The sequence below is a fragment of the Phoca vitulina genome, unplaced genomic scaffold (assembly GCF_004348235.1).
Source record: "Phoca vitulina isolate PV1807 unplaced genomic scaffold, GSC_HSeal_1.0 scaffold6, whole genome shotgun sequence".
NCBI classification, from domain to species: domain Eukaryota; kingdom Metazoa; phylum Chordata; class Mammalia; order Carnivora; family Phocidae; genus Phoca; species Phoca vitulina.
Window position 1 is genome coordinate 62,819,679 of NW_022589709.1, and position 26,921 is coordinate 62,846,599.

At 38.4% G+C, this 26,921-nt stretch overlaps 1 protein-coding gene across 3 annotated transcripts in view; it reads left to right on the forward strand.

The window, feature by feature from the left end:
- Positions 1 to 26,921, forward strand: part of ELOVL7 (ELOVL fatty acid elongase 7) — a 73,688-nt gene that overhangs the window by 31,238 nt on the left and 15,529 nt on the right. For 2 of the 3 annotated variants that reach the window (XM_032404375.1, XM_032404376.1), the window contains exon 1: positions 16,707 to 16,891. In XM_032404375.1, coding sequence (XP_032260266.1) covers positions 16,828 to 16,891 — 64 coding nt within the window. In that variant the 5' untranslated portion in view covers positions 16,707 to 16,827. Of the gene's footprint in view, positions 1 to 16,706; positions 16,892 to 26,921 lie in introns of those variants that run through there. The other variant, XM_032404374.1, reaches the window with a different exon arrangement.

Here is a 26,921-nt window from a genome sequence, read left to right on the forward strand (position 1 = left end):
AATACTCAGTAAATTAACTCTTTTTACATTGTGTAAATTCACAGTTTTTTGGTTGATAGTTCTGTGAGTTTTGACTCATAATAGAGTCATGTAACCACCATCAGAGTAAAGATACAGATATTTCTATCACCATAAAACATTTCCTTGTGTTGTGTTTTATAATCACTCCTTCTTCCGAACTCCATTCCATGGCAACCACTAATATGTTCTCTCTTTATAGCCTTGCTTTTATTCAGAATGTCACAAATGGAATCATATAGTATGTGGTCTTTTGAGTCTGGTATATTTTACTTAGCATAAACATATTTGAGATTCATCCATGCTGTGACTATCAATAGTCTCTGTTTTTATTGCTGAGTAGCATTTCATTGAAAGGATATACCATAGTTTGTTCATCCATTTATTAGTTGTAGAACATTTGGGTTGTTTACAGTTTGGGGTGATTATGAATAAAGTCACCATAAACATTTGTATATAGGTTTTTGTGTGAATATTTTCTGGATATATTTAATTTGCCTTCTGTAAAGATTCTTTCTCCAAATAAGATCACATTCGGATGTACTAGGGGCCTGAACTTCAGCATATGAATTTTAAGGGGATTCAGTTCAATGTATAACACTTGATTTTTCACTTACACCACAAATATTATCTGCTACATGCCAGGCACTAGTCTAGGTACTAGGAACACAAAGATAATGAGGCTCAGTTTCTTCCCTTTTGGTGAATGGAAAGATAAGAATTAATGAACAGGCATTTGCAATGTTATGCAATACGTGTTATCATAGGTAAGCCAACTTATTATGAGTCCACCTCCATGAGACATTTAATCCTGACTTGATTAGATCAGGAATGACGTCTCAGAGGAAGAGTTTATGCTGGATCCTGTGGATGCAATAGCTGCATAATTGTTCTCCCTACTTCCAAACCACACCCTCAGTTACCCAGCCCTGGACTCTGCCACCCAGTTAATCTTTCCAACCACCACCTTAGTTAAGACATTCCCTGGTTGAGAAACCTCTAATGACTCCTCATCATCAACAGAACTAACTCCAAAAAAATTCTTTATCGTGGCTTTTGGTGCCTCCACAATCAAGTACCACCATTGGAATCTACCGTTCCTGTTTTGATCTTTCTTTTGTTGCCCTCCTTAATTCTATGTATTATCAAAATAGATTAACAAACATTTTGGAAATGTGCCAGGAGCTCTTCTATAATTGCATGAAGGCAGGATTTGTTTGTTTGTTTGTTTTCTATTATATCACTGGCACCTAAAACAGTGCTTGACATCTAACAGATTCTTAAGAATATTTATATATATGCACCCAACATAGGATTACCAAAATATAGAAAGCAAATATTAACAGATCAAAAGGGAGAAAATGACAGCAATACAATAATAGTAGGGATTTTAACATCCCACTTGATCGATGGATAGGTTAGACAGAAATTAATAAAGAAACATCAGCCTTAAATGACACATTAGACCAGGTAGACTTAGTAGATAGATATAGAACATTCCATCCAAAAGCAGCAGAATTCACATTCTTCTCAAATGCATATGGAACAATTCCAGGATAGATCACGTTAGACCACAAAACAAGTCTCAGTAAGTTCAAGAAGATTGAAATCATATCAAGCATCTTTTCTAACCACAATGGTATGAAACTAGAAATCAATTTTAAGAAGAAAACTGGAGGGGCGCCTGGGTGGCTCAGTCAGTTAAGCATCTGCCTTTGGCTCAGGTCATGATCCCAGGGTCCTGGGATTGAGCCCTGCATCAGGCTCACTGTTCATGGGGAGCCTGCTTCTCCCTCTCCTCCCCACTCATGCTCTCTCTTGCTATCTCTCAAATAAATAAAATAAAATAAAATAAAATAAAATAACTGGAAAACTACAAATACACACAGATTAAACAACATGTGACTGAACAGCTACTAAGTGATAGAAGTCAAAGGAGAAATAAAAACACCTAGAATGAAAACAAAAATACAACTTTCCAAAACTTTGGGATGTAGCAAAAGCAGTTCTAAGAGGGAAGTCCATAGCAATACAGGCCTACCTCAAGAAACAAGAGAAATCTCAAACAATTTAATTTTATATTGAAAGGAAGTAGAAAAAGAACAAATCAAATCCAATGTTAGTAGAAGGAAGAAAATAATAAAGATCAGAGCAGAAATAAATGAAATAGAGACAAAGGCCAAAAAGGTCAATGGAACTAAGAGCTGGTTCTTTGAAAAGATAAAATTGACAAACCTTGAACTAGGCTCACCAAGAAAAAAAAGAGAGGATGCAAATAAAAAAAGATCAGAAATGAAAAAGAAGTCACAACTCGTACTGTAGAAATACAAAGGATCATGAGACTATTAACTGTCCAACAAATTGGACAGTCTAGAAGAGATAAATTCCTAGGCATTTATCTTCCAATACTGAATCAGGGAGAAATAGAAAGTCTTAATAGAGTAATTGCTAGTAAGGATATTGAATCATTAATCAAAACCTTCCAACAAACAAAAGTCCACGACCAGACAGCTTCACTGGTGAATTCTACCAAACATTCAAAGAAGATTTAATACCTATCCTTCTCTAACTCTTCCAAAAATTAAAGAGGAGGGAAGCCTTCCAAAGTCATTTCACAAGGCCAGCATTACCCTGATACCCAAGCCAGACAAGGAATTACAGGTTAATATCCTTTATAAACCTAGATGCAAAAACTGGCAACAAAATATTAGCAAACTGAATTCAACAATAAATTAAAATGATCATACCCTGTGATCAAGTGGAATTTACTCCAGGGATGCAAGGATGGTTCAGCATCCACAAAACAATCAATGTGATACAGCATATTAACAAAATGAAAAGTAAAAATTATATGGTCATCTCAGTAGATGGACAAAAAGCATTTGACAAAATTCAACATCCATTTATGATAAAAACTCTCAACAAAGTGGGTATAGAGGGAACATATCTCAATGTATAAAGGCCATATATTAAAAACCCATAGCTATTATCATACTTAACTTTCACGTGAAAGCTGAAGGTTTTTCCTTTAAGGTAAGTAACAAGACAAGGATGCTCACTATCCCCACTTTATTAAACATGGTATTAGAATCTTAGCCACATCACCTAATCCAGAAAAAATAAAAGGCATCCAAATTGGAAAAGAGGAGGTAAAACTGCCACCATTTGCAGATGACGTGATACTGTATATAGAAAACCCTGAAGACTCCACTAAAAAACTACTAGAAGTGATCAATGAATTCAGTAAAGTTTCAGGATACAAACTTAATATGCAAAAATCTGTTGCATTACTATACACTGATAACAAAGTATCAGAAAGAGAAATCAAGAAAATGTTACATTTACAACCGCATCAAAAAGAATAAAATATGTAGGAATAAATTTGACCAAGTAGGTGAAAGATCTGTACACTGAAAAGTATAAGTCATTGAAGAAAGAAATTGAACGTATCCTGTGCTTATGGATTGGAAGAATTAATATTGTTAAAGTGTCCATACTACCAAAGCAATCTACAGATTCAATGCAATCCCTATCAAAATTCCAATGACATTTTTCACAAAACTAGAGCAAATAATTATATTTGTATGGAACCACAAAGGACCTTGACAAGCCAAAACAATCTTGAGAAAGAACAAAACCAGAGTTATCACACACTCAGATTTCAAACTATACTACAAAGCTATAGTAATCAAAATAGTATGATATTGGCATAAAAACAGACACATTGATCAATGGGACAGAATGGAGAGTCCAGAAATAAGCCCACACATATATGGTCAAAGAAGTCAAGAATATATGTTGGGGAAAGGACTGTCTCTTCAATAAATGGTATTGGGAAAACTGGGCCACTATCTTACACCTTATGCAAAAATCAACTCAAAATGGATTAGAGAATTGAATGTTAAGACTTGAAACCATAATCCTCCTAGAAGAAAATATCGGCAGTCAACTCCTTGACATCAGCCTTAGCTATGTTTTGTTTTGTTTTTTGGTTCTGACTCCAAAGGCAAGGAAAACAAAAGCAAAAGTAAACAAACAGAACTACATCAAACTAAAAGGCTTCTGCAGAGGGCACCTGGGTGCCTCAGTTGGCTGAGCGTCCAACTCTTGGTTTTGGCTCAGGTGGTGATCTTGGAGTCCTGGGATTGAGCCCTGTGTTGGGCTCTTTGCTCAGTGGGGAGTCTGCTTCCCCTCTCCCTCTCCCTCTGCCCCTCCCCTGGCTCGCTCTCTCTCTCTAAAATAGATAAATCCTTTAAAAAAAAAAAAAAAGCTTCTACAGAGTGAAAGAAACCATCAACAAAATGAAAAGGCAACCTACTGAATGGGAGAAGATACTTGCAAATCATATATCCGATAAGAAATAAATATCCAAAATGTATAAAGAACTCATACAACTCAGTAAAAAATGAACAATCCAATTAAAAATGGGCAGAGGATTTGAATAGACATTTTTCCAAAGAACACACACAAATGGCCACCAGGCACAAGAAAAGATGCTCAACGTCACTAATCATCAAGAAAACTCAAATCAAAACCAAAGTGAGGTATCACCTTACACCCATCAGAATGGTTATCATCAAAAAGACAAAAAATAACAAGTATTGGCCAGGATGTGAAGAAAAGGAAATCTTTGAGTACAGTTGTGGGAACATAAATTGGTTTAACCACTATTGAAAACAGTAGAGGTTCCTCAAAAAATTAAAAACAGAGCTACCATATAATCCAGCAATTCTACCAGGTATTGATCTGAAGAAAACAAAAACACTGATATAAAAAAAAATGTTAACTGCAGCATTACTTATCATTGTTGTACATCTAAAACTAATATAATATTGTATGTCAATTATACCACAATAAATAAAAATCTATCATATCTAGTAAAAAAAAACAAGATATGGAAGCAATCTAAGTGTTCATCAATGATCAACAGGTAAATGGATAAAGAAGATATGGTGTATATATGTGTTTGTGTGTGTGGAACTTGAAGGTACTATGCTAAGTGAAGTAAGTCAGACACAGAAGAACAAATACTGCATGGTCTCACTTATATGTGGAATCTAAAAAAAACAAAACACAGACTTAAAGATACAGAAAAAAGATTGGTCATTGCCACAGGGAGGGGAAATGCGGGGGTGAAATGAGTGAAGGGGATTAGGAGGTACAAACTTCAGTTATAAAATAAGTAAGTCACAGGGATATAATGTACAGCATGGGGAATATGGTCAATAGCATTGTATTAACTTTGTAAGATGACAGATGGCTAACCAGATTTATTGTGGTAACCATTACATGATGTATAGAAACGTCAAATCACTATGTTGTACACCTGAAACTAACATAATGTTGTATGTCAATTATACCTTAATAAGTAAAAATCAATCAATCCTATCCAATAAAAAGAAAAAAGCAATAGTATTAGTTGAGTAAACAAATGAATGAGTTTTCCCTTGGAGGTCCCTTTGCTTGCAGTGCATGTCCCTACTCTCTGCCAGGTGCACACATTTTTGCCTATTGAAATCTTACTCTCAAAGTTCAGGTCATATATCCTCCCCTCCATCATGCATTTCTTCCTGGTCACAGGGGCCAGAAGTGAGCCTTCATTCCTAGAAGGTGTAGTACTCTCTGTCAGCTGTTTGCCTGACCCAGTGTTCTGCTTTGCATTTTAGATATCTGTGTAGGCAATTATTTTTCCTGCCAAATCGAAAGTTGTTTGAATTGAGGGACCACGGTTTTAAAATGATATTGTATCCTGCTCAGCACTTTCTTGCACAGTAACAAATGCTCAAAAAATACCTTTGGTTTGAAGAGAAAATGAATGAGGGCAATATGGCATTCATTGGAAAGAAGTGGAGAAGACCTAAGGGGTGGGGTATTTGGTCTGGCCCCTTTGCCTTGCCTTTTTTTTTTTCTGAGTTTACAACATTTCAAAATTCATTCTGCAGATACTTATCGAGCACTGATTTTACTCAAGGCATTGTTCTAGGACATAGGTTACAAATAGGAATTAAACTGTCCTTGAGGTATTCCTCACTTCTTGTGACAGAGAATCAAGTCCTATTGGTCCTGGTGGTCACTTGCATCTGTACAGTTTTTTGGATGCTTTTCTCAGACTTACTCATCCCATTTTCTAGAATCTTTCCATGGGTTGAGGCTATCTGAGGGCAGGGTTCCCGTCTTCGTTGTCCTGTTCCCTACTGCATTGGACAGAGTTTTATACCTGCTAATAATTTAAGCAGGTTCTTTATTTACCCTAAATGTTCTCTGAGTCTTGTCTAAATTTGCTTGGTGTTTCCAGTGATAAATGCTGGATTGGAGCCAGAGATTGGCAAGGATACTAATGGCTCTGCTTAGATTGGGAAGCCCTCTGTTATCACAAGAGTGGCGGTAAGCATGATATATAGCATGCCTAGCATTGTGCTAATGGTTGGCATGACTTCCGTTTCCTGCTGGAGCCTGTTGCTAACATCACTGGTTTCTTGTCATATTAATATGTTGAAGTTGTTAACGTCTAAAGTTTACCTGCTTCTTCGCTCAAACTCATGAGTACTGGTAAAGTTGCAGAGCTCAAGCCAAACAGAAATGTAATCTGAGTTAGTCTGGTGGGTCTTGCATGTATAGTGTTATCTTTTCCTGAGGCATCTGATCTTAAAAAGTACCTCTATTAAGGGGAAGTAAAGAAGTGGAAATCAAGATGAAATAATGGAATAGTAAGGAATGGAGTGGCTGGTAAAGATACTTGTATTGAGGTCCTGCTTGACATGGAAATTACAACTCTTAAACCTGATCAAAGGGCAGGCCTGAGTCTATCCATATAGAGAGAGTGTTGATACGTACTATCAGGTCATTGTTATTGGGAGTGAGAAACACCCATTTTATTTAAACATGCTGTATAGCAGTCAGAAAAAATTAAGTTTGTGGAAGTGGCATAACAGTTACCCTTTTGAGTTCAACCCTATGCTGTCCTGTGTTTATGAATTTAGAGCGTGTCATCTGCATCATCAAAGAGACTGTGGCCCAAGATAATTCTGAATAGCAGATATATAAAAGTCACTAGAAAGTCTTCTATGGTGCTGCAAAGTGTGCTTAACATAGAACCATGTCTTACTTAAACAAAGTCATGATTAGCTTATCCTGAGCACCTATCAGCAGGACAAGCAGCACATAGATGGCTGGGCTCACTCTCAGAGCTTCAGTCCATATTAGAAATGTCACTACAGAGTAATCTCTTCAATGCACAGTTTCAGCAGACATTGTTTCTCAAAGTTAATCTCTTCTTCCTTGTGGGATTACCACTTTCCGCTCTTATTTCAGGCTCCTCTTCCTCTCTGAAGCCCTGTGCTCCCCCATGTCACTGTGTGGTAAACGCACTACCAATTACCCTAAAGAAACCACTGGGGTCCCTGCCATTTCTCAGTGCTTGACTTAGATATTGGCATGGGATGCACCTCTGGGAAGGGACGTTTCAAGGGCTTCTGGGGAGCATTGGGAAGGGGTTTGAAGCTCCTAAAAAGGAGACACAAAGAAAAGGCCCCTTTACTGATCTGGATGAAGGTGTATGAGAATGTGATATTTGGAATGACTGCCACTATCTTTTTCCACCAAAATGACAAGACAGTTATTAATCAACTCAGAAGGCGACATTTCCCTACCTTTAGACCTCTTTTTCTAGAACTCATCCTCTTACTGCTTAAGCCACTTCCAATTGAGCGTTCTCTTACAGACAAATCTCTCTTCCCTGACACCATAACATTCCTGTTTGCAAAACAGAAAGTTAGATAGTTTCTTTATTTGATATTTGTGGTCAGTTTTGTTTGCCTAAAAGACAAGGCTAATATTCTAATTTTCTGTGATTTACCAAGACCTAAGATGTAGCAGTGATTTTCCCTTTCCCAAATGTTTGGGAACTTCAAGCTTATTTCACTCTCAAAATAGGAGGTTAGTTTCCTTATATCTTGGGTGTATGTGCTGACTAAAAGATCTACCAGATTTCACATTCTTATGGGATGTTTTGCATCACCAGAGAAAACTTTCCAGTATTGATTGCGCCTCCTGTTCCTGCCCTTCTTGACCCAGATGTCTTATCATATCCGGGTGACATTCATTAACTGGATCCTTTGTCACGAATTTTATGCCATTTCCTCATGTTGTGGGTGTTGTGTCTGAGAATGGCTTATGCAGCATTGAGAAAGGTTCCCAAACCTGGCCCATCATCAGAATCTCCCCAAATATACTAACTGAATCCAGATTTCTCTCCAGGTAATTCTGATTTTCAACCAGGCCTGTCAACCGATGAGATAAGGGATAGGAAAAGGGGAAAAATTGTAGTGACCTGATTCCATACCTAAAGTAAATGGCTCCAAACCTCAACTGACAAAGTCAGCTATGTAAGAACAAAATTGTGTTTCTTTATAGCTTAATTTTTATTTTTTTAATAAAGGTTTCTTTATTCTTTTGGGTGGCAGGAACCTATTTCAAGCAATTCTAAATATGGCTACCCCACTCCATCCCCCTCAGCAAGTTAAAACTAGCTTATGTAAGATCAAGTTAGTTGGAAGGAGGAGCCCTTTAGTCCTTGATGTCCTTTGTCTACATGGCTATCCCCTGAGACATCCAAGGTCGCATCAGCTCTTTGGCCACTTGTCCCCGCAGATCTGTGCTGTTGCTAGCTGCATGACTCCTTCATTTTCTACAGCTCTTCTGCGGTTCTTCCGGGTCTGTCGAGGATACTCAGAAGTGTCTCTGCTGCTCCTCTCCATGCCCGAGTAAGAGAAACGCTCTACACCACCCTGAGGCCCCATCACCCACCTGTTCCCCCTCTACCCAGGCAACTGAGCCTGACCACTCCTGTTCTCTCTTCCCATAAGCCTACCTGACATCTTGCCAGGGCTTCTTGCCCTTCTCTGAGATCGGCACTAATTGCTTTCCCTCCAACTCCTCCTCCATCAGTCCTGAAGCTTGCTCTTCTGTGCTAGGAGGCATGGAAACCTCAGATGTTTCCTCTCAGATCTCTTATTTATGTCCTTCTGTTCTTCTGTATGGCTAAAGTGCCTAAGCTTTCCTAACTCCAAAGCTGGGATAAAACTTTCTGTTTCTCTGCCTTCTGCTGTTCTGTTTCATTCCTGAGACAATTTATACAACCTAGCTATGGAATAGAAATGGCCAAAACAAGTGGGGGGAGTGATAAAGGAAATCCCAAGAAGAAGCATATATATTTTTTAAATGACAGATTTGTAGTAGACAAAAATACATGTTTGACATCTTGTATGGAATGTATTTTTGCTTCTGCAGTGTGTGTGTGTGTGTGTGTGTGTGTGTGTATTGTACATTCACACATACTTGTATGGTAATTAGCAACATTGAAAATCTGTCATTTGAAATCATTTTTCACTGAGTCTATTTCAGGTTCTAAATTCACTTTCTTTTAATTGGAGTTCACGGTAGATGATAGAGAAAAAGATTTAAACTAATATGCTGGAATATACATATAAATGAGTGTTTCCTCAGTTACCTCAGGCTACTATACATTTATTCCACTAATATTTCTATGACTCTAAACATTTCTGGATTTTTTTTAATTGTCTTAATGTTACAAAGCATGTTGAAAATGTTAATAGTAAATTATGAGTAAAGCAACTCTGTTGCCCCCGCTTCCCACCCCACTCAACAAGGTGGAGCTCAGCTTCATCCATTTACCTTCAGAATCATTCTTTTTTTTTTAAAGATTGTATTTATTTATTTGGGGGGGGAGTTGGGGAGGGGCAGAGAGGGGGGAGAGGGAGAGGGTGAAGCAGACTCCCTGCTGAGCAGGGAGCTCAACTCGGGGCTCAGACCCCGAGATCCTGAGCCAAAGTCAGACACTTAACTGACTGAGCCATCCAGACATCCCCAGAATCATTCTTTTTTTTTTTTTTTAAGATTTTATTTATTTACTTGACAGAGAGATACAGTCAGAGAGCACAAGCAGAGGGAGGTGCAGAGGGAGAGGGAGAAGCAGATTCCCCGCTGAGCAGGAAGCCTGATGCGGGGCTCGATCCCAGGATCCAGGGATCATGACCTGAGCCGAAGGCAGACGCTTAACGACTGAGCCACCCAGGCGCTCCCCCCAGAATCATTCTTAACTTATGATTGGTTATGACCTGATTTTTAGAAGTAGTAGACAAAGATTTTTTTCCCTTAGAGCCACTTAAATGACATTCTGAAAAACTCTGAAATCATTTTGTGAAGAAAGCTCAAAATTTTTTTTGAATGACAGCATCACTGAAATAAATGTATAATTGCTAAAATGATGACTCTGAACTAACTACTCCTATCTGGATGAATAAATGTTGGTAGTTTAGTTTAAACTAGGGATTGGCAATTTGGCAATTTCTTGAAATTTTTTGGTTGTCTCAACTGGGGAGTTCCTGGCATCTAGTGGATAGAGGCCAGGGTCGGTGCTGAACATCCTACATTGCTTAGGACAGCTTCCCAAACTAAGAATTGTCTGTCTCCAAATGTCAGTACAACCAAGGTTGAGAAATCCAGGTTTAAACAAATGAATTATAATTTTATAGTCATTCCTCACATGTTAATGTGCTTAAAAGTTTCTGATCCCTTTCCCCCAGCCTCAGTCTAACTAAATCTTTGGGATGGAAAAACTCAGGCACCCAAACCTTCTGTCCACAGACTCACAACCTCTTTGAGGCTTGCTTTCTGCTTACGTACAGAGGATGGGGGTGGAAAGGGAAACTGGATCCAGGGAGGAAACAGGCAGGGAATACACAGGAAACCTGCAGATTAATATCGAGGTGGAGGTTTCCCCGGCAGTCTTTGAATTCTTCCTGAGATTTTTACTTCTTATCTCAGCGTTTTTTCTTCTCAGCTCTCTGGTTTTCCAGCGTCATTACTCAGAGAGAGGCTGACACTTTTCACTTGAAGACCTTTTACCACCCAATAGCCTGAGGTCCCAGTGCCCCGTTCTGGACTCACTGCTGAAACTCCCCTGTCCTCTTCTAATGAGTCAGGATTGAGTGCTTTTTCCTTTTGCTTCCCAAGCTGGCTCTGCTCTCCTCCTTTGAAACACCATCTGCATTTGAAGACACGTTTCCTTTATCAGTTCTCCGATGAGCAATTATGACTTCTATGGAATAGCCTGATTTGCTCTGTCCCTCTCTCCTTCCTTGCTTTGTACAAGGGTAAAGTTTCAAACCACCACCTAATTATGGGGCCAGGTATGGCTTTCCACAGGAAGGCCAGCTGTTTTGTTCTTACCCTGCTGTCGTCATTTCCACCATAGACCTCCATCCCTATGCTGGTATCTTCCTGTAGCTTCTTTTGTGTGTCCCCCAGCAGTATCTGCGGCTAGCCAGATGTGTTCTTGCAGGTTTTGTCCCTGATGTCTGATTTCCAAAGAAAAGATCAGTGGGGAGCCCAAAACCTTCCAAACAGCCAAGAGAAAGGGAAAACCATATGGCCTTTTTCCTGGATCATAGACACGCCCTAGGAAAGCCATATGCTGACTCTACCACTCCTTTCCCCCCAGAGAAGGTGTCCCGTACGTATTTTACAGGATTTAGATAAATCTCTACACATGAGGATTAACCTGGAAATGGTGGGCCACGGTTTTAGGTTTCTAGACTCCTGCTAGGTACTTCTTATCACAGGTAATTCTAAGGTCCCATCCTTGTCTGGGTGCATTCCACCAAGAAGTTCTTTCAGATGAGTTCTGCCTTGCAATTACTGTTAAGATAACTTTGAGCCAAATGGATGAAGTGATCAGATACCCCAAGCATACCCTCTGTGTTCTGGTGTTCTTTCCATGCTGCACTTGTGGCTGAGTAGTCTCCAGGGAAGCTGCCCATGGGAAGGGCCTTCTGCTGGCCGCAGGCACATTTCTCATATTTGAACTTGACATCTTTAATGTACGGGACACCTTCTCCATCAGCTTGTGCTAGTCTGGGCAGTTTCAGCCTTTTCTTTACCAAATGACCCAGTCACCATGTGATGCTGTCAAAAACAAGGAGAATTCATGGGTCCGTTGTAGGTAGTAGAATTCTAGTACCAGTCCTCCGTCAATAAGCTCCTGTTGACTGCTACATAGTTTTGAGGCCCTTGGAGGTGGACCCCTCCAGTGCCTCCCTTGTCTCTTCCCTTGATGGAAGTGTGGTCATTTGTCTACCGTTTTTGAGTTTTAAGTCTGCTTCACCTGCAGGAGAACCCTGATTTTTGTGGCATCACTAGCCCTGAAATTTTATGTTATTAAGCATTTTAAATTGGTCATCAAGGCCCCAGTTCTGCTGTTAGCTAGAAGATATCTCTATACCTTCACCACATGGAGTAAGTTTCTTCTCATCTCTGTGTACCACTGTCTCGCAGTCAAGTGTCCATGTTAAATCATATTGTAGTTAGGGGTCAACGAGATGCCTGACTCTAGTCTAAGTGCTATCTTTTGCAGGACAACCCAGGCTGCCCCAAATTCAGAGGTTAACAGTTTTCTAGACCAACCCCTACAATGTCATATTAGCATCCAGTCCAGTACTGTCCAGCCTAGAAAATTCTCAGCTGTGTGCTGTCACTTCCAACAAAGTTAAAGGATCAGGTTTTCTTTTCATGCCCCATCCCCACACAATGATGCACACGATGCACACTCCTTCTCTTCTGGTGGGCCCACAAAGTGTTAAGGACTGTTGGATGTCAGGTTATATAAAAGTAAAGGATCAATGAGAGAGTCCACACTCCAGGAACTTGGGCTAATGGATCCCTTTCCTACCTCGCCAGTGCTCCATCTCTCACCTCCCGGGAGAACATCTGCTCCTGCTTCCCATCCAGCATGAGCTGCTCCTGTGACTGCCTTTCGCTTCTCCCTTCATTTCAGACTTGTGTCGTGTTTGGGATTAGAGAAACCAGCTCTGTTTACTGCCCGTGAATATTTCTGACCTGCATTAGACTGTGGTTTCTTGAATTTTTGTGCTTTTGGGAGTTTAGGGAGAGGAAAATGTCCTGTGTGGAATGAGTGGGGGGAAAAAGAAGAGGAGGGAATTGCGCAGAAAACAGAATAATACTTTGAAATGTAACCTCACCATATACCATGTACAATTAGAATCTTTTACTCCAGTTTGGAGTGATTTATTTATTTTTTATTTTTTATTTTTTTTAAAGATTTTATTCATTCATTTGACAGAGAGAGAGGGAGACACAGTAAAAGAGGGAACACAAGCAGGGGGAGTGGGAGAGGGAGAAGCAGGCTTCCCGTGGAGCTGGGAGCCCGATGAGGGGCTCAATTCCAGGACCTCGGGATCATGACCTGAGCCGAAGGCAGACGCTTAACGACTGAGCCACCCAGGTGCCCCTGGTTTGGAGTAATTTAAACAGCATTATTTTGGGAGTTTAATTATAAGAATAATGGCTTGAGGTCTGTTTTATCTGTGGTTAAGGTGCACAGAAGTAGCTTTTAGCATGGTCTAAACACTTAGACCAGGGCACTTGGGTGGTGCAGTCAGTTAGGCGTCCGATTCTTGGTTTCGGCTCAGGTCGTGATCTCAGGGTGGTGAGATTGACCTCCACATGGGGTTCTGCATTGGGTGTGAAGGTTGCTTGAGATTCTCTTTCCCGCTTCCTCTGCCCCTCCTGCTTGCTCGCTCACTCTCTCTCTTTCTCTAAAATAAATCTTTTTAAAAAATAAAATAAATAAAAAATTTCAAAAAAGCACTCACACCAAAATAGTTGGAAAACATCAAGGAAAGAATCATGTATAATCTGACATTCCAGTTCTTAAAATAAAAGTAGTAGAGTTTTCTCTAGATTTGTTGCATAAAATGCCATTCAGCTCTACTAGATAATGAGTTTGTCCAGATACTTTCCGATAAAATTGGCACAATTTATCTCTGCAAGTGATGATGTCTGACTTTGATTAAATGTTCATGCTTTATCGAATTCTGTGCTCTAAATTTCACAAGTATATATTATCTCACGTGGTCCTCAAAACAACTCTGAGTTACTTTATCTTATCTTGGTAGGTTGTAGAATCACCATTTTACAGATTAGGAAATTGAGCTTTCATTTTGCTCAGGGTCATACAGCTGTTAAATGGTGAGATTCAAACCAAGGCCTTTGTGACCCTAGAGGCCCTACTCCTGGACCCACATCACACCTTCTTTGTAGAAAGGATCCATAGGGAAGCAAGAGCCCAGGCTGACTCGAGTAAGACCCTGGCTTCACCACAGCCAATCTTGAGTCTGAACTCAGCTTGAGGACATAAGATATACCAAAGCCATGCTGAGATACTTCCCTGAACTTGGAGACATCCTCTGGAGGGGATGGACCCTTGAGGAATTAAGATAAAAATCTCTCTTTTGTGTGTATGTGCATTTGTGTATGGATGTTTAAGTAGGAATATTCCAGCAAAGGTGCTGCTGATCCTATTCTTTTTTTTTTTTCTTTGAAATATTTTAATTCTTTATTTTTGGGTAGATAATATATTCACATGAGTTAAAAACCAAACAGTATGAGGTCTGCCTTCTACCCCTTCAGCCCATTTTGTACCTCATTCCCTTACCCATGGATATCTTTTCAGAATTTGTTTTGTGCTAATATAAATAAATGCAAATTTATATTCTCATTCCTTCCCTCCTTTTTTATATAAAAGTCATTTTAAAATTATGTAACTTCCTTTGCTTTTTTCACATAGAGATTTATCTTGGATACCTTTCCATATCAGCACATGGAGAACTTCCTCATTCTTACTTAAAATAGCATAATATTTCATGGTTTAGATGTATTATCATTTATTAACCAGTCCACTTTTATTAGACATTTGGCTTGTTTCCAGTCTTTTGCTGTTACTAACTGATGCAATGAATGACCTTGAATATGTCATTCTGCATATGTGCATGTGTATCTCTAGGATGAGTTTCTAAGAGTAACATCGCTAGGTTAAAAAATATGCATTTATACTTTCTCCTAATAGTGCCAAATTGGCATTACTAAGGGTTATGATCATTTGCACTCCCACCAGCAATGTATGAGTTTGCCACAGTCTTCTCAACACATTTTTGGATTTAGGCCAATTGGACTGATAAAAATGTTTGGACTTTAGCCCATCCACTGCAATAAAATATTGTAAATTTCTTACTATGATTAAAGGTAAGCAACTTTTCATATGTTTAAGAGCCATTCATATTTCCTTTCCTATGAAATTTGCCCATGCTTTTCATGGCTTATAGGTCTTCTTATCAATTTCTTAGAACTCTATATATTAAGGAGAGTAGCATTTGTCTGTGGTATGAATTGAACATATTTTTTCCTGTATGTCATTTTTTATTTTTTAATTTTTTCCTCTTGATTTTCATGTGGTTACATTTGTTAGTCTTCTCTTACATCTTTTGTATTTTAAGTCAAAGTTAGAAAGTCCTTTCCCATTACAAGGCTAGAAAAATGTTCTCTCTGTTGTCATCTAGTACTTTCATTGTTCTGTTTTTCTTTTCTTTTCTTTTTTCTGTTTTTCTTATTTAAATTTTCGATCTACTTGGAGTTTATCTTGGTTTATAGTATAATGTTTGGATCCAACTTCTTTTTCCCAGGTGGCTATTTAGTTGTATCACACCATTTTTTGAAGAACTGCTGGTAATTCAGTGCCCACTGGTTTGAGATGCCACCTTTATCATATACTATATGTCTTAAAAATAAATATTTTATATTCTAAATATATATATATGTTTACATTCTAAAATGACTTTTAGAATGCTAGAAGAAAGTTTTAATTTTCCTGTTTCAGGCTTAAAGGATTTCTTTTTTGTGATAAAACCTATATAATGTAAAATTTACCATTTTAACCATTTTTAAGTGTGAAGTTCAATGACATTAAGTACACTTACATTGTTGTGCAACCATCACCACCATCCATCTCCAGAGCTATTTCATCTTCCCACTCTATGACTTTGGATCAAATACACTGTTCATTTTGTGGGACACCATACATTTGTAAGATTTCAGAAATGTTAAAATGTGGGAGAGTGTACATCTGAGAACCTACAAAATACAGTTCTAAGTTCCTAACTGTATTTGATGTATTTCTGGATGTTTTGCTGTATTCCATTGGTTTGCTTCTTCATGTGTCAGTGTCACATTGTTTTAATTATTAAAGATTTAGATTATCTTTTAATATATAATAGAGCTCGTGTCCTTTCACTAGTGTTTTGTTTTTTTTTTTTTCAGAAGACTTCTTTTTCCAACTATTCTTACCTATCTGTCCAGATAAATGAGGCAACTTTTCCCTGGCTATTGTAGATCTTCTTTCCTTCCCTCTTTCTACCTGTATTCCACTTAAATTGTAAAGACTTGCATACAGAAGACCTTGTTATGCCTGAAGATCAGTTATAAGTCCTGGTTCAGAGTAACTTCTCTGAATGTTTGTATATCTTCTTGACTTTTCTTCTACTGGGTTTTTATTTCAGAATTGCCATCGAAAGTAGTCCTTTCCTGATCTGCATTATTGCTATAAAAAGGAGATGCACTTATGAACATTCTTAGAATCATTTACTCCTTTTATATCTTGCACATAGAATGTTAGCCCTTTTCAGCAAAGTAAGCATTGTTCTTATAATGATGAAAAATCTTAAATGTTTGCCACTGTATCAGGGTTTAATGTGGTTCACTAATGCATTTACCCTTAGTACAGGTCTGTTGTTTTGCCAAGTATTCCTATTAAATATTTAGCATTTATCATATTGTTTTATTAGAACTTGGCTTTATTTGCATTTATAGATCATAAACTCATTTCTTTTTTTCTTGTACTGAAGAACCCATTATAAGAGCCAGTAAATCCTGTGGAAAATGGTCTTCAGTGATCTTACATCAAGAACCGTGCGTCTTTATGATAATTGGATCAAAGATGCTGGTAAGTAACCAAACTTCCTACTTAAGGCACATCTTTTCTTTTTATGTCCAATTCCAATATTTAATAGGATTTCACTGAAACAGAATGAGAGACTGCAAGTTAACACTCCCTCATAGACACCTCAAATATTAATTTTTATTACTAGTTAACAACGGGGAAGTATCAAAGTTCTCATTACAAATATGTACAAAGATAGAGCTACACAGATGTTTATTATGATGTTTATAATAATGAAAATAGCTTTAATATCCAGTTAAGGAAATTGGTTAATAGATGATGGTACATTCCAACTCAGCAGTCATTAAAAGTGATTTTTGGAGGCACAGTGCTCTTAGGTTTGCTTCTGCCCTAATGCTCCTAAGGGAAATAGCAGTTAATGCCAACAATGTTGATTCTTGAATGGGAGGGGCTGCACCCTCAGGGGTGTATCAGAAAGGGAGCGTTTCATAGGGCATCCCTAAGTAATTCTGAAATGTCTGCCTTCTTGCTGTAACCATTAAAAAAAAAAAATCAGTATTCTAGGAACATTTAATGCCAAATCAAGTTTAAATACATTAAATGAAAAACAGGTTGTAAAACACCACATACATTACTTTTGTGAGAGCCATTGTCTCTGTGTGATAGGATTATGGGTAATTTCTATTTACTTATCTATATTTTTTTTAATACCACTCAAATGTATGTTGCTTTTATAACCATCACAGAACATTTTAAAAATGTAACAAAGATGGGACTCCTGGGTGGCTCAGTTGGTTAAGCATCCAACTCTTGATTTCAGCTCAGGTCATGATCTCAGGGTCGTGAGATTTAGCCCTTCATTGGGCTCTGTGCCAGGCTCCCCGCGGAGCCAGCTTAAGATTCTCTCTTCCTCTCCCTCTGCCCCTCCCCCCATATATATATATGAGAAAGGTAAAACAATTTTTTTAAAGATTTTATTTATTTGTGAGAGAGACAGAGAGTAAGAGAGAACACTAGTGGGGTGGGGGCAGAGGGAGAAGCAGACTCCCTGCTGAGCAGGGAATCCAATCCAGGGCTCGATCCCGGGACTCTGGGATCATGACCTGAGCCGAAGGCAGACGCTTAACTGGCTGAGCCACCCAGGCACCCCTATATATATGACAAAGGTAAAACAATTTTTAAATAAACAAGGAGTCAGAGTGTTGTAGAGCTGAGGCAGACCTCATCAAAGGTGGTATCATCAAAGCTAACTCCTCATTTTAGAATTAAAGACTGAGGCTCAGAGATGTGACCTTGTTCAGAATGTGGCTAGTTGTTGGCAGGAAAGATTAGAACCTATGTTTCCTGATTTTGATTAGATCTCTGGTATTTCACATTTGAATTGTTTTACACATATTCATCAGCATCACCACATCAGCTTAGCTCTTCCCTATCAACCAGAAATCACGTGTCCTCCAAATTCAGGAAGAAAAAGTGCTATCTCTTGGCATTTAACACAACTGGAATTATTTTCCAATTTATGCAGATATCAGCAAAGATACACTGTGTCATGGTTGCCGTCTTTCTCAGGAGACTGCTAAAGACCAATTTTATTTCACTAAAAAATGTCCCAACAGATTTGCCCTGGAAGAGCACCGAGGGTTTTTTTAGTAGCCCATAAATAGTGAAGCTTCTATCTGGTAGGGAAATGGAGAATGACTGTTTCCATGTTTCTTCCTTTTTTTCTTAGTTTTTCAACTTATGTAATGATTCTGAGAACAAGTAGATTTCTCTAGAGGTCCGCCTTCTCTGAAGGTTTATAGTAGTTCTCATAAATTCAGTATTTAATTTAAATACTGTTTGTCTTGTTTTAATGGCTTTCACTTTTTTGTATTTTTAAAAGTATTAATATTTTTTTTTAATTTTTTTATTGTTATGTTAATCCCCATACATTACATCATTAGTTTTAGATATAGTGTTCCATGATTCATTGTTTGTGCATAACACCCAGTGCTCCATGCAGAACGTGCCCTCCTCAATACCCATCACCAGGCTAACCCATCCTCCCAACCCCCTCCCCTCTAGAACCCTCAGTTTGTTTTTCAGAGTCCATTGTCTCTCATGGTTCTTCTCCCCCTCCGATTTCCCCCCCTTCATTCTTCCCCTCCTGCTACATTCTTCTTCTTTTTTTCTTTCTTAACATATATTGCATTATTTGTTTCAGAGGTACAGATCTGAGATTCAACAGTCTTGCACAATTCACAGCGCTTACCAGAACACATACCCTCCCCAGTGTCCATCACCCAGTCACCCCATCCCTCCCACCCCACCCGCCACTCCAGCAACCCTCAGTTTGTTTCCTGAGATTAAGAATTCCTCATATCAGTGAGGTCATATGATACATGTCTTTCTCTGTTTGACTTATTTCGCTCAGCATAATACCCTCCAGTTCCATCCACGTCGTTGCAAATGGCAAGATCTTATTCCTTTTGATGGCTGCATAATATTCCATTGTATATATATACCACTTCTTCTTTATCCATTCATCTGTTGATGGACATCTTGGCTCTTTCCACAGTTTGGCTATTGTGGACATTGCTGCTATAAACATCGGGGTGCACGTACCCTTTCGGGTCCCTACTTTTGTATCTTTGGGGTAAATACCCAGTAGTGCAATTGCTGGATCATATGGTAGCTCTATTTTCAAAAAGTATTAATATTTTAATTGCTTTTCTAAGTAGAGGTATGCCTTGCTACCTGAAATGTCATGATTTGAACTTGGGAGCCAAGTAGATCTGGTTGCATGTTTTGAAATGGACCCGTTTGGAAGCACAAGTCCCTTGCTATTCACTATACCAAATGCAGGAACTCAAGAGAGGCAGATAATCAGTATCCTAACTCAAGAGCCAAATTGATTTAGATGATGATTAATATCTGTATAGAGCTGGAAGTACAGGATGTTTTTAAATGAACAACTTCTGATTTCTACTTCCACTATTATCCATGTAATGACTCTCTGCTTTTTATTAGGAATACTTATATTGAAAAGCTGAGCAATATTAGGTCAGAAAAAGGAATGATGAAGGGCTGGAGGTGGTTAGGGAGAGACAGAGGGAGCCCCTGGAACAGCTTTGCAAACAGTACAGGGAAAGTGAGCGAGAGGGGCAGGCATTGCTACATCTCTGTTATGCTAATTTGAAGTCATGAGAGAGGGGAATGGGTATGGGGATGTATAATGAGAAGACCTAGATTTCAGTTAGACCATTTCGATGGACTGGCTAGGTGGTCTTGAACTAATTACTGTCTGTATTAAAAAGGCATTTCTTTTTCAGCAAAACAGAGGTGAGGATGGTACCAATATGCATGAAAGTGCTCTGTGACTTAGGAAGTAATCCAACACAGATGGTGGTAGTTGTTACAGATGATGGAAAGAGTACTGTCATCTGAAAATACTTTTAACATAGCATATGCTTTTTAAAAATGTCTATTCATATATATATATAATTTTTTTTTTAAATCGGGGCCTAGAGAGTTAAAATGTTTTGTGTTAGATTTACAACTTTGTGACAACACCACCAGGTATAATAGGAGAGGTTTTTTTTGCTTCTGCTTAGTGTGGTATTGATCTCGGAGAGCCATTAGAAATCACTCCTGGCCATCTTAGTCCAGTTTAATTTTGCTTACCCTGGAGGGTCTGAACCCATGATTAAGGGCCAAGAATTTCAAGTGTATTCTTGGCTTTGTCCCTATTCCTGAGTAGCATTCGGGGAGCCTACTCTTATTCATTGGTTTCTTGATTGCTAAAGAAGTAGTGGTCATACATAATTATTTCATGTGGAAAATTCCACAGCTACAGATTTAAATATGGTTTAATTAACACCTAAGCTATAAGAGGATTTATTATGATTCCTGGATATGAGATGTCAAATTTTGAAGTCATGCTCTAGTAGCATTTTGGACTGTAGAGAAATGGAAACTTGTTAATGTTTTAAAAGCAACTTTCCTTGTGTTTGGTTAGTAATAATAACTTTTCAAACCTAGTTATGATCTTTTTACAAGAAAATGGAGTATGAGTCGGGTTGCTGCCATTCTGAACCTTTAGTACTTCACAAAGTGCTGGAGGTACATGTTTGCTTTTCCTTCCAGTGCCTTTATCTTGTTGGTGCATTGAATTTTAAAGGGTGTACTTGAGCTAGTATATGCTACTTAAGAAGAGAACACCCTCTTACAAGTAGTTGATGGAAAAACTCATTAAAATTCTATGTTTGTGGCTCTTCTACTTTCCCTGTACTCTCTCTGGAACACTCTTAGAAAAGAATTATTAGGCTAGCAATAAGTCAGAACTTCGGTAATGACTGGGGTATGGACTTCAGACAACCTGCCTCCCCATCCTCTTATGTCATCTTGGCTCGACTCATGACACTTAAACCCAACCCTGATGCCAAATAGAAGGTACATGAAACACTCTTTCCTCGGCCTGTTGTGTCTGGGGAAAACAGAGCTCACCCCGAATCTTTTGTAATCTGTGGCATCACAGAGTGAGTCTTTATCACAGACTTTAAATGTAGTCTGATCACAGACTTTAAATGTCATTGAGCAGGCCCTCCTACAACTTGTCAAGTCACCATCTATACCTGATTTGTACACAGCTTGTCAGGGGGAGCCCCCTACCTCACATGGAAGTAGGCTCTCTATTCAGAAAGGTATAACTGTTACTGAGCAAGAAGGCAGGCAACATGAACAGTTGTCATTCATTAACAATAGACAATAAGAGACAACTGCAGAGCACCTAGTGAGGGATGCTGAGGCCCCCAGTGTAGGTGAGGGAAGCACTGAACCCCGGGTTCTTAACTCTGACAGCTCATCGTGATTACCTCAGCATTTATGGATACCTGGGACCCATGCCCTAGAATTCTGATGCAGTTAGAACAGGGTCATTTTTGGACCATTTGATTTTTAAATACTGCAGAGTTGATTCTGCTCTGCTGACAGAATTCACATCTGCTGTAATAGTAGCAATGCATAATTACTGAGCCCTTAGGTTGTGCTGGGCTCTTTACATATGGTAACTCATTAAATCCCCTATGAGATACATGCTGCTTTATGCCCAATTCACAGATGGGGAAACTAAGCACAGAGAAGTGAAGTCAGTGGCCCCAAATCCCATGAGTCAGTGGGAGAGCCAGGATCAGAACCCAGGCTGGCTGATTCCAAAGCTTTGCTAAAATAGGATTTAAAAACAAACAAACCTGATGTACTGTTTTATGAGAATAACATGAAATTAGCCAGCTTTTCCCAAAAGATACAGTGATATTTTCAAATTTATAGGACTCAGAAGTCACATGTAGGATTTTAAAAGAAGGTGTATGCTTAAAATATTAAATTACGGGAAAAAATTATTTATTTTAAAGTTATTTTTTTTCTGCTTCCTGAGCCAACCCAGCATGCTTTTCCTGGCTTGTTTTCTTTCTACTGCTACCAGAGGAAGAACAGAAAGATGATGTCATTTGATACTTTTCCCCCTGCTGAGTCAATAAAAGAATAAAATAAAATATATCTTTAATTCAGGAATTCCTTTAAGGACACACACACAAAAAAAACCCCTAGTTTTCAGTCATACCCATGATGTCTGTTAAGAACAGAAACATTTTAAATTGCTTAAAGAGGAGAAGAAAAAAATTAAAATCATCCATGCCATCACCATCCAAAGGTAACCATGTTAATTAACATCCTACCAGGGGTCTTCTTTGGTACTGGCTGAAAGTCCTTATTTCATTGGAGGTAGAAACTAGACATATTCATATGGCTTATGATGTTCCTATATTCAAACTTCGGATTACCCACTGATAGAAGAAATTCAACAAAGTTGGAGCAGTTCTGATTCTCTCCCTTAGTCCCCATTTGTGTGGCAACTTTTATTTCCTGTGACTTCCCTGGTGAGTTACTGGCCCATGGCTAGTGCACCTTGTGGCCATTGAAACTGCACATGGCGCCCAGATGTCCTGGGGAACGTGTGGAAGGGAAGGAGGGTACCTAATAGAAGCAATAAAAAATTTCAGTGCTGTGTACCTGGATCGCTGATTTCGAAACTTGTTCTGATTTCAAGCTGTGACAATCTTAATACGAGGAGAAAAATTAATTTTGAGAAGTTTGTGTTTTTATAAATATCTGTCAGGAGACTTCTGTTGAATTTCTATCTTGTGCAGGATACTTGACTAAAATTGTTCCTGCTAAGAGCATCAGTGACTTCCTTTTGTTAAAGTCAGTGTCACTGTCTTTCTCTCTCTGCTTCATTTTATCCTTTGACTCCTTCCAAAGATTCACTCTTCCCTTAACCTCAGGATGGCTCACTTCTGTGGTTTTCCTTCTCTCTCTCCGGCCACTCCTTGGTCTTTTTTTTTTTTTTTTTAAACAGTTTTCTCATCTACCATCCCTCCTGCAAAGATTGAGTCCTCAAGATTCTGACTTAAACCACTTACTCTCCCTACTCTGCCCACTTTCCTAAGCCACTTTCCTGGCTCTGTTGTTCACCTTTCATGTGATAAAGATCCCAAATAGTACATCTCTGGCCCAGATCTCTCTCCTACTTCCACTTTCAAATCTCCAGGTGGCTAGAGGGGTTTCCATAGACATGTTTTAGACGTAGGCCCAATGTAAGATGTTTGAAAACCTAAGCCATCTCTCCCTGACCAGTGTTGCTCCATATCCTGCATTCCTAGTCTCAGTGATAGTACAATTATCTAAACAAAAATCTCAGTTTTTCCTTAACTTCCACCTGTTCCTCATTCTCTGTGTTTAAGCATTTACAAAATTTTATGTTCTCTGCCTCCTTACTGTATCTCAAAATGATCAGATCCTATTTATCTTCATCACTACCTGGTTTTTAAATGTTAATTCCAGTATAATTAGCATATAGTGTTATATTAGCGTCAGGTGTACAATATAGTGACTCAACAATTCTACACATTACTCGGTGCTCATAATAAGTATACTCTGAATCCCCTATCACTGCCTAATTTTTAATGGCTTAACTTAAAGATTTGTTTCAGCAGAGAGCTCTTTCCCAAACTCTGTTCCACAGTGTATTCTGTGGAATAAGCAAATAAGTTTGAGGAATGTTGCATACCACCATTCTCATCTTGGCAATTCACAATGAACACGAAGCATGAAAATCCTGCAGAAAAACAGTTTGCTTGTTTAGCATTCTCATTAGCCTCACCCTACTTTTTCTGTGGACAGATTTTAAATGTCTTGCTTCCACTGTATAGATTGGGCCAAGTTTGTATAGGATATGAGGTAAGGAACATGCTCATTTTTCTTCCAAATATTCATTTTTCCTATCAACATTTGTTGAATAATCTCTCCTTTCCTTGCTTGTTTATGGGTCTTCATTTATCATATATTAAATTCCTAAATATCTTGGGGTCTGTTTTAGAGCTGACTTTTGGCTTTTTTATTTATTTTTTCAAGATCTGCAACAAATAATACCTTATATGTTAAAAAAAAAAAAGTAGGAAGGGAAAAATGAAGGGGAGGAAATTGGAGGGGGAGACGAACCATGAGAGACTATGGACTCTGAGAAGCAAACTGAGGGTTCTAGAGGGGAGGGGAGTGGGGGGATGGGTTAGCCTAGTGATGGCTATTAAAGAGGGCAGGTATTGAATGGAACACTGGGTGTTAGACGCAAGCAATGAATCATGGAACACTACATCAAAAACTAATGATGTAATGTATGGTGATTAACATAACATAATAAAATTTAAAAAATTAAATAAATTACGTTAAAATTAAAAAAAAAGGATAGGACATCTCTTCGTATTTTGATGGAAACTGATCTGTATATAGAATACATCATTTTTCATAGCTAAAGCCATGCCTTAGTATACCCGAGTATCAGATATGAGCTCTGCAGCAATAAAATTGAGGCCAAGTGAGTCCTCAACCATGAAGTCTGTTGAAGAAATTTTTGCACTGGGTAGGAAGTCAGACTTGAGGGGGTATTCAAAGTGTTTTGGTAATTGGCTACATCATTAGCAGTTTAAATGAGCAAGGGCTGTATTCTTCCCACCCCTCTTTTCCAATTGACGGAAGTGATGGTGTTTAGCAACATAAGGTTAGTCAAGACTCAGTTTTCAGTCAGATATACTTAGAAACCTGTTCATACTTGTCTTCCTTTGTAATGCTCTGGTTTCAGGAGACAATTTAGTAAAATTACACCTGAACTACTTAAGATTATAGAATTAATCATATCTTGTTTTTTATTGTGTCATTCTTTATTTTAATAATATTTTCAGGGGTGGCACAGTCGGTTGAGCATCCGACTCTTGGTTTCAGCTCAGGTCGTTATGTCAGGCTCATGAGATCGAGCCCCGTGTGGGGCTCCACACGCTCAGCACGAAGTCTGCTTCAGATTCTCTCTCCCTCTGCCTCTCCCCGCTCGTGCTCGCTCACTCTCTCTCTCTGTCTCTCTCAAATAAATAAATCTTTAAAAAATATTTTCAGACATTAAAACATAGCCATAATATTATAATCACACCATAATAAAACATCATCATCAAGAATTTAACCAGTGTTCATATTTTCCAAGTATCTCATAAGAGTATTTTTAACTGCTAGTTTCATCATTTTTTAATATTTGAGGCATTAAAATAATTATTCAAATGATTTATCCTTAATAATAGCCCATGTCAGAAATAATAATAACAATTTCGACTTTATCTTTTTTCCTTTTCTACTTGAACAACATTCTAAGTATATTAAGAATACTTAGATTACATCAGTTTTTCTATAAGTCTCTATACACATGGATCCTTTTTTTGTGGTCAAGTGGTCTTAAGAGTCTTCTGGGATAAGTCTGACATTTTTCCATTTTGAGATTTGTTGCTTCTTTCATCATGCTTATAGAATTTTTGTTTATCTTTGCAATACAAGAATTTTACCTACATACAGCTAGATTTGCTTATTCATTAGTATTTACTTCCTGATACATGATAAGTACTTTGATATAAAGATTTAGTTTTGATTTTCATTTTTCAGAAAAAAATTTTATGATCTATTTGAATATTTTTCTGTTTTTCTCTTCTATTTTACTTCTGTTCAGGAATACCTATTATATTTGCAAGTCCCCTGTTTATTTGGCATATATATTTTTTTCTCAAATACTTTTTTAAAGAATTCATTATTGAAGAATAATTAACATACAGTGTTATATTAGCTTTAGGGGTACAAGATATTGTTTTAGCAATTCTATACATTACTCAACACTCACCATGATAAGTGTCACCATACAGTATTATTACAGCATTATTGACTATATACCCTATGCTGTACTTTTCATTTCCAAGTCACATTTTATCTTGAGTTGCAATTTTTAATTGATATAATTGGAATGAGCAGTGACCAGTGAATTTCTTTTTACATGGTTGTGAGGCTAATACAGCTTTTGTTGTTGTTGTTGTTTTGTTGTGCTCACATTGGTTAGCCTATTTTGGACACCTAGAACCCATAATTTAGGTAGATGATGCTATGGTCCCTTTCAGTTCTATGATTTTGTGATACAGTAGATATGGAAATGTCCTAGTTTCCTTGGGGGAAAGCAAACACAGACATATTTTTTATATAAAAGAATATCTGGATAGAGAAACTCTAAAATGTTACTAGTGGTTATAGATGCGTGGTGGAACTTTGCTGGGTGTCTTCTGTTCCCCAGATCCATTCTGCACCCTGTGCCGGACCCTGGGGAATGACCAGTATAGACTGTAACTGTGGGCTTGCTCCCCTACCCTCTGGTTTCTGATTGGGCTCAGCCAATGGAGAGTCATAGGAGATTGGAGAGAGAGTGGGGGGTGGTACTGAGATATTGATTACCCAGCCATTTACTTCCAGAATTGCCTTGTGCTGGCCCAGTCCCTCCACAGAAGGTCACAGTTCCTCTCCAGGAGGGCTTCTCCATTTGACTCCTGGGTTCTAGTAACCACTACGTCCCTGTGTCCTTTGAGGCCTGTGGTGATAAGAGCCCCACTCTTCCTAGCCCCATCACTGTCCATGGTGATTTCCCTTTATCCTTCCCAAAGATAGTAGATCATTGACTGAA